Source organism: Palaemon carinicauda, chromosome 23 (assembly GCF_036898095.1).
Source record: "Palaemon carinicauda isolate YSFRI2023 chromosome 23, ASM3689809v2, whole genome shotgun sequence".
NCBI classification, from domain to species: Eukaryota; Metazoa; Arthropoda; class Malacostraca; order Decapoda; family Palaemonidae; genus Palaemon; species Palaemon carinicauda.
In genome coordinates, this window is record NC_090747.1 from 75,125,027 (window position 1) to 75,137,526 (window position 12,500).

A 12,500-nucleotide genomic window follows, 5' to 3' on the forward strand; every position below is an offset into this window, starting at 1 on the left:
TGAGGATAGAGGAGAATATGTAAAGAATATGCCAGACTATTCAGTGTGTATGTAGGCAAAGGGAAAATGAACCGTAACCAGAGAGGAGGATCCAATGTAGTACTGTCTGGCCAGTCAAAAGACCCCATAACTCTCTAGCGGTAGTATCTCAACGGGTGGCTGGTGCAAACACTAAGAGACAAAAAGAGCTACATAGATAAGAGAGCAAACTAAGGCAGATGATATTCTAACAACTTGTAATAAAAATAAATAGACATGAGCAGGACATATCTTGAGAATGGCAGACAATAGATGGACATTAAGAATAACAGAATGGGTGCCTGGAGATTGTAAAAGAAGCAGAGGAAGGAAGAGAAGACTATGGATCGAGAAACTATGAGAAGACTATGGATCGACAAACTAAGGAAATTTGCGGGCATGGACTGCATAGAAAGACCATAACCAGATGCAAGTGGAAGGATATGTCTGAGGCCTTTGTTCTGCAGTTGATTCATAACGCCTGATAATGATGATGATATATATATATATATATATATATATATATATATATATATATATATATATATATATACATATATATATCCATATATAAATATATAGATATATATATATATATATACACACACACATATATAATAATAAACTATTCTGTATGTGTATCTTTCCTTTATTCCGATATTGCTATCCTTACCTTTTAAGTCTGAACCTGTACCACCGACATTCTCGCTTTATTGCTTCGACATTTTAACACTATAAATGTTTATTCCACACATTGCTTAGACATTTTAACACTATCTGTTTTCACTCTGCACATTGTTTCGACAGTCTAACTGTATTCAATTTTAATTCTACACATTACTTAGACACAATTGATGCCGTTGCGTATTGCTCTCCTGTGCCCCCCCCCCCCCCCCCGCCCCCCCAAAAAGAAATGGTTCCTTGTGCCTTGCATGGAATATATAAACATACTAACAATATTCCAAACTATATATTACACTGATGTAATTCTATCAATAACAGGGATAATCACCACACATCATGCGAGGTCTTTGTTCTCTCTTTCTGCTGCAAAAAAAAAAAAAAAAAAAAAAAAAAAAAAAAAAAAAAAACACCTAAAGACCTAATTTCTCAGTTTTCTCCATTATTTTTTAATTTTCATGATTTGATGAAATGTCCCTCCCGTTATTTTCCTCAATGATACGATATTTTGAGCTAATAAAGAAAATTACACTCTCTCTCTCTCTCTCTCTCTCTCTCTCTCTCTCTCTCTCTCTCTCTCTCTCTCTCTCTCTCTCTCTCGCTTGCAAGAATAATCTTTTCAGTTCAACTTTCATATTCTTTCATAATAGTGTATTTTGATCAAGCGAAAGAAATTATGTAACACACACACTCTCTCTCTCTCTCTCTCTCTCTCTCTCTCTCTCTCTCTCTCTCTCTCTCTCTCTCTCTCTCTCTCTCTCTCTCTCTCTCTCTCGCGTCTATTAACCAGAGAATCATCTCATGACTATTCAGAACGATGAAAGAGATAAGATTAAATGACGCTAATAGCGAAAGCCAATGTAAGTAGAATAACATGGAAAGCACGAAAAGATTAAAGAGGAAACGAAAAGAAGATTAAGTAAGGAAGAGGCGAAGCGAAGAAGAGGAGGAGGTGGAGGACGACACCAGGATATTAAAGGCTTTGATTTATCTGCTTCGCAAGTGGCGAAGGAAACGGGGATGATGAGAGGATATAAGGAGGGATGGATTAGGAAGACTGGCGGAGTAAGGAAGGGAAGAAGGGGAGATATGGAAAGAAGGATGAGAGAGAAGAGAAGAAGAGATAATGGGGGAAGGATTAGGAAGAGTGAAGTAGTAAGGAAGTGAAGAAAGGGAGATACGGAAAGGAGAACGAGAGAGAGAATTGAGGAAGGAAGGAAGGAAAAAGAAGATATAAAGGGGAAAATTGGAAGAATCGAAGAAGGATAAAGAGAAGGGGGGATAAGGATGAGGGACAAAGGAAAAAGGAGATATGAAGAGAAGGATGAGGAATTATGAAAATGAATGGAAGAGAGGGAAGGGAGCGAATAAGAAGAGGATGAAAAAGAAGGGATACTGACAGAAGAAAGAGGACTGATGGAAAAGGGAAGAGAAGTCAGGAAAATTATAGAAAAGGAGAGTAAGAAAGGGAAAGAAGGGCCCAAAGAATAGAAAAAGCTGAATAAAAGGAAGTGCAAAATGGGTAAAAGAAGAAAAATAAGAAAGATGAAGAGCTTAAGAATTTGTAATTGAAGGAAAATAGAAAAAGTAGGGATGAGAGGTGAAAGAAGACGATGCCGAAGAAATAAAAGTACGAAAGAAGGAAGGGAGAGAGAAGGAAGAATTATGGAAAGTATGGAAAGAAAAAGAAGGAGTGAGTAATAGAATAAGGAAAAAGAAAAAGAAAGAGACCTTATAACTGATTAAGGTCTCTCAGTTACTCTCTACTAAGACCCACCACATCCGACCTGTATAAAGAAAGAAAATATTTTCCTAACCAAGGTAGGGTTCGAACCCAAACTCGTTAGGTGAATGAAGTCGAAACTTCAAAGAACATTACTTTTGAAAATGAGCTGAAGGAAATTCAGTCATTCTATGCTTAAGAAGTATTTTAAATCATCAATACTTTATACGGCAATATTTCAAAACCCAATATTATATTGCACCTTACTAGACTAAAGATCTTAAAATTGCTTTTACCTACCCATAAGAGACCTTTGAAAATCGTTTAAAATTGTTTAGGTTACGTTTAAAAAAAAAAAAGTTTGGATACAAACATTCACATTGTCATTTTATTGTCAAAACGATTGGGCGTTGCTAAAAACGTTCCAGAAAACAATAAGTGGACATTTTTTTTTTTTTTATTTGCAAACTATGGGTAATTTCGCAGGGATGATAAGTACAAAACTAATAGTTATAGACATACTTTCGAAAAACATCACTTAGCCGATGTAGGGTTATGTTTTTTTTTTTTTTTTTTTAATGGCACTGGCCTAATGGGTTTTTTTTTTCAGCATTCCCTTAGACATAAGTTTCTTTTGTTCATGAAAGGTATGCTAAACACCGTCATTGTGAGCTACGGTTACAGGGTGTTTATTGGAGCCTATATGTCTACAATTTGTAGTGAATCAAACTTCCTTGCCTGCCTGGTCCTAACTTGGGTAGAAGAAAGTGTAAGTAGTCGGTTTCTTTGATACTGTCCATTCCCTTACCACAGCTGATCATGAGCTACCTTTAAACCTTTAAACACATCCAATTTGGTAATTTAATCATGAGTGTATCTGTCATAAATGTTATATTCATAAGAACCGTGAATTTCACTCCTCATATCTACCTAATCATTAAAGCGTCAAACATGAAATTGGAAAACTTGCGCGATACTGCTTAAGGAAAATATTCTGCATGTTCACCTCTGTCCTTCTCAAATCCTTTTTAACTATTCATTTTCTCTTGTTACTCATTTCCTAAATTTCGGTATTATCAAAAAATAAATATTCCTGGTTTCTCTTGTTGAAAATCGCAAAATGTCTCTAATCACTATTCCTTGACACATTGTTCACCTATTCCTGAATTACCATAGAAATCCATAAAAATCTTATACCGATGTTTACTGATAAATATACTCTGGATGTCTCTACATCTATTTCAAAATTTTACAGGTTCTGTAAATTCAAATATTTCCATTAGAATCTATCTGTAACTATAAGAGATATCAAAATTCCATATAGGTTCCAACAAGAGAAATAAATGACTTGTATCCCATCGTAAATTGCGATCTCTTTCCATCTCAAAATACAATTTGCCAGTAACGTCAAGTCTAAATATTTCACTTAATTTCTTCACTTAGATTAAGGAGACACATACAGACCGACGGACAGACACCAGTGAATAATCTAGAACCGTAATATTATCCTGATTGTTCTAGAAAATCTCTCTCTCTCTCTCTCTCTCTCTCTCTCTCTCTCTCTCTCTCTCTCTCTCTCTCTCTCTCTCTCGTGGTACTATTTCAACACTGGAAAAGGTCCATATGGGTAGTTTATTGCCATATAAAGTTCAGAAAATATAGGAGCTCGAAATAAAATCTTTTCCACCGGAAGGTCATATATGAAATAAAAATCAGGCTGCAAATATATACGCATATATATATATATATATATATATATATATATATATATATATATATATATATATAAAAGTATATGTCTGTATTTAAGTATGTAGGTGTGCGTATAATTGCATGAATATACAGCACACATTAATAAACATTAAATAAAGATAATAATAGAATTCAAACTACTCACTTTGCTTTGGGACTCACAGTTGGCACATCATATTCCGAGTAATCCAAAATGGATTCCATCAACTTCAAACTCTGAAAGAAAATAAACATTATTAAGTCATGAGTTAGGAAGAGTATAAATTACCAAAGATATGTAAAATATTAAATTAACGACAATTAATTGGAATATGTGTTAACTCTAAAAACGTAGTGTTCATTTTCTATACAATTGCATTTAAATTGTTAATAAAATAAATAAGTAACGATTGACAGTTAAATTAATAAATAAAAATCACTGAATAGTATTGTAGTAAATTCAACTAGTGATATGCTTCCTTCTGAAGGATATATAAATCTATTTTTAACTCAGTCTTTATAATAAGCAAGGAAATTAAAAAATACTGGGTACTGGCTGAATCAATGATTTATTAAGGAAAAGTAAAAATCGAAAAATTAAAAGAAAAAATGTTGCATCTATAGGTTTAAAAGTAGATACTTAAATAATTTCATGACCGATAAATGTGTTAGTATATTATATATGTATGTGTATATATTTTTACATAAATATATATACACACAAAAACACACATGCACACACACACACACACACACACACACACACACATATATATATATATATATATATATATATATATATATATATATATATATATATATATATATATATACACACATAAAAATCAAAGATAAATAAACCAATATAGATATATGAGGTAAGGAAATCCCTAACCATAAAAGAGACTTCACAAGTGTTTACGGTGAACCAAATAATAAAAATCTAATTAAAAAAACATGATACAATAAAGACATGATTTCATTTGCAGTATCATGACTCTTTTCAATGAGTGAAATCTGCAAAGCAAGAATATGTCAAGACAAAATGGAAAAATTTATGATATTGATGATTATCATAATACTGATACTAATGAAAATAATAGCATGGAAATTATAACGATAGTAGTACAACAACACTAGAAGCAGCCAAGATAATTATATATATTGATAGCAATAATATTATTGATAATGATAATAATAATAAAGAGCATAGGGAAGAATTGCTACCATTACTTGAAAATTAAATGTTTCAGGTATCGTTGCGTGATATTTTCTCTCTCTCTCTCTCTCTCTCTCTCTCTCTCTCTCTCTCTCTCTCTCTCTCTCTCTCTCTCTCTCTACAAATATAAATCTTTCATATATACGTGTGAAGAAAAACATTCATTCAAGTACAGTAAAGCAATATTGAGTATCATTGGTCTACACACACACACACACACACACACACACACACACACACACATATATATATATATATATATATATATATATATATATATATATATATATATATATATATATATATATATATATATAAAACGGATTTTGAGCGAAGCGAAAAATCTATTTTTGGGTGAGATAGCCATGTCGTCCTGATGGAAGTTCCTATAGGGTAGCTTCCTAGGGTATATTACAACTACGGCGATATTCCCAGAGAATTTACCTTAAGGTACCAGAATTCTAACTCCTGGAGCGAGTATCCCTCGTGAAAGGGATATCGCGACATATCAGAGGACGTATTCTAGACACGTCACATGGCAATCTACGACCTGAATAGAGATTCGTCTCGTAGGAGGGAGATTGACGAGATACGAATTCGGGAAAGAAAAAGGGGAGCCGCTCCCAAGGCTTCCCTATCCCCCGATTCGTATGCGTGCCTGGCGCCAATCCTGGCGCCATCTGTATTCCTTGTAGCGTACACGAGGTGCTACAGATACTGTATGTAGGGAGGGGTCCTACAGCCCTTTCTTAGAAAGGCAAGGGCGGGTCCATCAGGACGACATGGCTATCTCACCCAAAAATAGATTTTTCGCTTCGCTCAAAATCCGTTTTTTGGGCTCAAGCCATGTCGTCCTGATGGAAGTGTACCAGAGCATTACTGTATCTGTGGATTCTCAGAACGTGCCGTACTCCCCGGAGATATTTATTCCCGGTCGACTAGACCTAGAGACCTAAGATGTTACCGTTATACATCTTTTCAACTAACTATAAACTATGTTAGAGCTTCCTGCCCCCTACAGGGAAGAGTCCTACTAGACTCTGGAAAGTCTCGAAGAGTACATATATCTATGTATGAATACCAGGCAAGCTAATATAGTGGTCTCGCCCTATATTAAGTAAAGCATAGTTTGTATAGAACCACTGCGTCAATATATTGACCAGTCATCCGCACAATACTTGTATTGGACAAAGGTTTATATCCGCATAGGAAGAAACTAATAAAACCGCCCTCGTCCCTTTATGGGACGGAGTCCTCCCATTAGGGGATTTACATAAACCAATGCAACATAGCTTGCAAAACAGAACAATTCTATCAGAATTATCCCAGATAAGATACATAGAATTAAAATGCTCAATTATACCAATAAATTGACACAGGTGAAAGAGACGCAAGGTTCTCAAGAACAAGTTTATTGACAGATAATAAACAGACAGGTTAACAACAAATATATATATTTATATAAAAGAGGGTAACCCAAAACTTTAAGCATAAGTATGATAGTAAACAGAACTTGTTTATCTGAAAGAAAAACCATTAAACACCACTTTAATGAGATACCAAGGTATCAAGTCATAAAAAATCTGTATTACAAATCAATCACATTAGCGTTAGAAACGCTTGGCACACATGTCTGAACTTATGCAAGGTTCACCTTTGAAGGAAGGAACAGTCTATATGGGCACTTGGTGCCCTCATTTAGTTTGTAGTACAGTATGTACCTACACTCTCACCCTGGACTTAATCGTCCCAATTAAGACCACTGTTCCTCGCAGAGTTAAACAGTAGGGTTAACTACACGACCCACTGCTACCACAGATCTCTTAAGTTCCTCTACTTGCTTCGCATAGTGGCGAAAGAACACCCTGGAAGACTTCCAGCCCGTGTATGAACGGAGATGTTCAAAATCCATACAATTAAAGAAATTTAGGGATGAGGCAACTTTCCTCGGATCGTGACCTGCGGGTGTACTGTCAGGATCCGCTCTGCGAATAAAATATGTCATTTTCGCTCTGAGTTGATTCAGAGATAAATTTGAGCCTGATGTTTCTCCCCTGAATAGTTGACTACCCTTGAAGTCTGAAGTTCTACGAAGATAGACCTTTAGGCATTCTACTGGACATAGAGATGCATCTTCTTTCAGAGGACAGATTCTCCAGGGACCCCACCTGTTGGGGGGTAACTCATTCTTGGCGAGAAACGTAGGATCCGGAAACAGGTTCAGCTCCCCCCCATCCAGGAACTGAACACGACCTGCCTCTCTCGAGAGGGCTACGATCTCACTAACCCTGGCCCCGGACGCGAGTGCAAATAGGAAAATAACTTTTTGCGTCAAATCCTTTAACGCACATTCTTCATTGCTCAACAAGGAGGCGAAATGAAGAACTTTGTCTAAAGACCATGAGATGGGCTTTGGAGGTGCTGAAGGTCTGAGCCTAGCGCAGGCTTTCGGAACTTTATTAAAGATCTCGTTACCTAGGTCGATCTGGAAGGCAAATAAAATGGGTCTCATCAAAGCCGATTTACACACTGAAATCGTGTTAGCTGCCAATCCTTGGCCATGGAGATGGATGAAGAAAGATAAGCAGAAATCTGTTGAGATCTCCTGCGGATTCTTTGCCTTTACAAAGGCCACCCATTTTCTCCAAGATGACTCATATTGCCTTCTAGTCGATTTGCACTTGTATTCCTCTAGGAAGTCTATGCTGGCTTTCGAAATCCCGAAGCGCTTTCTCACCGCTAGGGCGAGAAAATCATGAGCTGCAGGGTCTGGGTTTTCTGTAATGAAGCGCAGACAGTCGACTTCTGGACTCGCTGGGTCAGAACTGGATGTGGTAGCGGCACGAACTTCATCTGTAGTTCCAACGCCAAGGGGAACCACATGCTGTTCGCCCACTTGTGGGCCACTATTGCCGCTACCCCCTTGAAGGATCTCAGTTTGTTGAGGACCCTCAACAGAAGGTTGTGAGGAGGGAACAGATAAATCCTGGACCATCTGTTCCAGTCGAGGGACATTGCGTCCACTGCTTCCGCTAAGGGGTCCTCGTACGGGGACACGTACAGGGGCAACTTCTTGTTGTCTTTCGTCGCAAAGAGGTCTATTTGCAGTTCTGGGACTTGATTCAGAATGAAGGAAAATGATCCTGCGTCTAAGGACCATTCCGACTCTATCGGTGTGAACCTGGATAGAGCGTCCGCTGTCACATTGCGGACTCCTTGAAGGTGAACTGCCGACAGGTACCACTTCTTCTTTTCCGCCAATCGGAAAATGGCTAACATCACTTGGTTGAGAGGTGGTGACCTCGACCCTTGTCGATTCAAGCATCTCACAACCACCTCGCTGTCTGTCACCAATCTTATGTGGATCGAGTGACGCGGGGAGACTTTCTTTAAGGTAAGGAGCACTGCCATAGCTTCTAGAAAGTTTATATGAAAGGTCCTGAATAGCTTGGACCAAGTCCCCTGGACTTTTTTCCGATGAGAGTGACCTCCCCATCCCTCCTTTGAGGCGTCTGAGTGAATCGTCAATGACGGGGGAGGTGGCTGAAGAAGAACAGACTTCTTTAGATGTCTGGCTTGGGACCAAGGTCTGAGAAGAGTACGTAGCCGAGGCGGCACTGGTCTTCTCAGGTCTCTTCGCGCGTTTGATGCATACCTTCTCCAAACTCCGGTTGCATCCTTTAGCTGTGCTCTTAGCACTGGGTCTGTCACTGAAGCAAACTGGAGAGAGCCTAGTACCCTCTCCTGTTCGCGTCTTGATATCCTTTCGGAATCTAGAAGTCTCTTGACAGAGCCCGCTATCTCCTTCCTTTTCTTCATTGGGATGGAGAAACTGTGTGACAAAAGGTCCCAGTGGATTCCCAGCCACTGGAACTTTTGGGATGGAGAAAGTCGAGACTTTTTCTTGTTGATCTTGAAGCCTAGGTACTCTAGGAACTGGATCACCTGACTGGAAGCTTGCAAGCATTCTGTCTCGGATGCTGCCCACACCAGCCAGTCGTCCAGGTAGGCTACTACCTGAATTCCCTTTAGGCGTAATTGTTTGAGAGCTGCGCTCGCAAGCTTCGTGAAAATCCTTGGGGCTATGTTTAGCCCGAATGGCATGGCTCTGAAGGCGTACAGTTTTCGTTGTAGCCTGAACCCTAGGTAGGGGGAGAGTCGACGGCTGATTGGAATGTGCCAATAGGCGTCTGACAAGTCTATAGAGACTGAGTATGCCCTCTTGGGCAGTAAGGTCCTTATGTGTTGCAGTGTTAGCATCTTGAATTTGCAATTCACTATGAACTTGTTGAGTGGTGACAAGTCCAGAATGACTCTGAGCTTTTCCGAGTCTTTCTTGGGAACACAAAACAGCCTCCCTTGGAATTTGATGGACTTCACCTTTCGGATCACATTTTTCTCCAACAGTTCTTGAACGTACTCCTCCAAAATGGGGGTGGAGTGTTGGAAAAACCGAAGGCATGGGGGTGGAGTGCTGTACCAGCTCCAACCCAGTCCATTCTTGAGTAGGCTTTGGGCCCAGGGATCGAAGGTCCAGCGATCCCAAAATTTCATCAGTCTCCCTCCTACCGGTATCATTTCACTTGGACTGCCGTCCTGAGGTCTTGCCTCCCTGACCACGACCACCTCTGAATCCCCTTCCCCTTGAGGGGCGCCTAGACAAGCCTCTGGCTGCTCCTCTAGGTTTTGCACGAAAGGAAGAAGACTGTCCTTCGAACGTTGGGGCGAATGTGGTTGACTGACCTGGCACCGCCTGGGGTACCCACTGAAAGGCAGTCGGGGTTTGTGCCACCATCTGGGGCACTGGAGGCAAAGGCAATTGCAGTTGCTGTTGCTGTCTATAAGGCTTGGCTGGCCGAGATGGTAGCCTAGTCTTCATATTCTTCCTCTTTGGTTGAGGACCCTCATCCGGGGAAGATTTTCTTTTGATAGCCAGGCCCCACTTCTGGAGAAGATTTCTATTCTCCACGGCGGCCTTATCAACAACCTCTTTGACCACATCGGTAGGGAAAAGGTCTTTTCCCCAAATGTTGGAGGAGATTAACTTCCTTGGCTCGTGTCTCACCGAAGCCCCGGTGAACACGAACTCCCTGCAAGCTCTCCTTGCCTTGACGAAGTTATAAAGGTCCTTCGTCACTGTGGCTAAGTGAGACTTAGCCACTACCATGAACATTTCATGGACCTTGGGGTCACTTGCCATCGTCTCGAGAGTAGTCTGATGAGACATTGAGGCAGCCAGTCTTTCTTTTGTCTCGAACTCTCTTCGTAAAAGAGATTCGGACAGCTTGGGGAGGTCCTCGCCGAATTGCCGTCCGGCAATATCAGCCTCCAACTTTCCCACTGAGAATGTTAGATGGACATCCTTCCAGTCCTTGTGGTCCATAGGTAGAGCCAGCGACAAGGGTTTACACTCCTCCAGGGAGGGGCAAGGCTTGCCGGCCTCGACTGCCTTTAGGACAGCCGCAAACCCTTTCTGTAAAAAGGGGAAGGCTCTATCAGGAGAGGACACAAACGAAGGGAGCTTCTTGCTCAATGCAGCTACCTTCGAATTCGAGAAGCCCCTCTCTTTCATCGAGGATGAAAGTAGGGCTTGAGCCTTAGCGTGGTCCATAACAATGACCTCCTTCGGCTCTGTCTCCTCCCTTGAAGCTGGTTCTTTTCTCAGCCGGACATAGCAGTCCGGATATGATGCCTTGCTGGGCCAGAATTCTACCTCCTCTAGGGGAACTGAACCCAGCTTATCCGAAATGACGATCTTTCCAGTCGTCATCGGCATGTGCTCAGCATACCTCCATGGGTTAGCATCTGAGCATATGGGAAGGTCTTTCACATTGAGCCTTTTCCGGGGCCCATGTGATTCTGCCAGGGACTGCATACGCAGTTCCATTGCAGCCGCCTTCTCCTGATTCTCCTTCTGCATTTGTTGGATCATTCCAACAATCGAAGAGAGGGCCTGTCCCAGTTCTACTGGGAGGCCAGCCGATGTTGAGGGGATAGGCTCCGGCATCTGAACCGGAGCAGCCGACACCTCGTCGACCTCATCCTCTACAACATCCGGGGTTTGAACTTGATCCTGACCTTCTGCCAGGAGGTCTTCTTCCAAACGATCGTCCAGGTCAGACATCCTGTCACACAACTGGATGTCTTGCATCGCATCTGCGACTTCCTCGTCCACCTGGACTTGATCTTGAAGGATCTCCTCTTGAGGCTGGGGAATCACTGCCTCAGCTGATGCCTGGGGAAAAAGATACGCCCTCATCTTCTCACTTGGAAGATAAGGGCCAGAGGTGTTCTTCTTGAAGTCCCTTACCCAAGTACGAAGCTTTTCCCTAGCTATATCCCTTGATTCCGCCGTTCTAGGGGAATCAAAAGCCTCAGTAATCAGGTTAGTGCATACAGTACATACCTGAGGGTCCCAATACTGGAGATCATCCTTGGAGACAGCGCATGCTGCGTGTCTCCTACAACACTCATGTCCGCAGAGGTTCTTGCTGCGGACATTGCAGAAAACATTTCCGCACTTCGGAGGGTCCTCCTGTAAAGAGAAGAAATTTCTATGAGTATCAAGTGAACTATGTATCACTGGATATGCATAGTATAGCATAACAATTCATAATTGAAAGACACACACTTGTGTTTCCCTCACAACCCATTGCTGCAGCCTTCCGGATAATAAAATCAAAAATGGTTTATCTCTACTAGAGTAACCAATGCAAGGTTTCCAGAGGAAACAGGTGGAGCTCACACCTAGGCAATGATTTTAAAAATCCTGGATAATAGACGGGGAAGAACTCTGCTTCCTGTCTGAGGGCAACAGCAAAGGGCTGTGTAAGAAAACACAATAGTATTAGAAGATACAGTGCTGTACCTAAACTTTTACTATAGTTTTCTTCTTACTGTATATGCTATACAGAAGAATACTAGTACAGTATAGGAGGATGTGTGCCGGCCTGCCTTTGCCGGCCGGCACACACCACAATTAGCTTTAAAGTATACTACTTAACAGCTATAGGGCGGCAGCCCTCTGGTTCAAATGCCTGTGCCGGCGGCAGCAGCTGCCGGCCAGCAACAGCCAGTGTTGGCCGGCAATGATTGCCGGCCAGCAACTACACAAGGTAGTACCCAGCT

At 41.0% G+C, this 12,500-nt stretch overlaps 1 protein-coding gene across 1 annotated transcript in view; it reads right to left on the minus strand.

Moving 5' to 3' along the window:
* The window catches only part of LOC137617661 (protein piccolo-like), a 121,288-nt gene that overhangs the window by 104,362 nt on the left and 4,426 nt on the right, over positions 1 to 12,500 (minus strand). Inside the window, exon 2 of the mRNA XM_068347665.1 lies at positions 4,337 to 4,390. Coding sequence (XP_068203766.1) covers positions 4,337 to 4,390 — 54 coding nt within the window. The remainder of the gene's footprint in view (positions 1 to 4,336; positions 4,391 to 12,500) is intronic.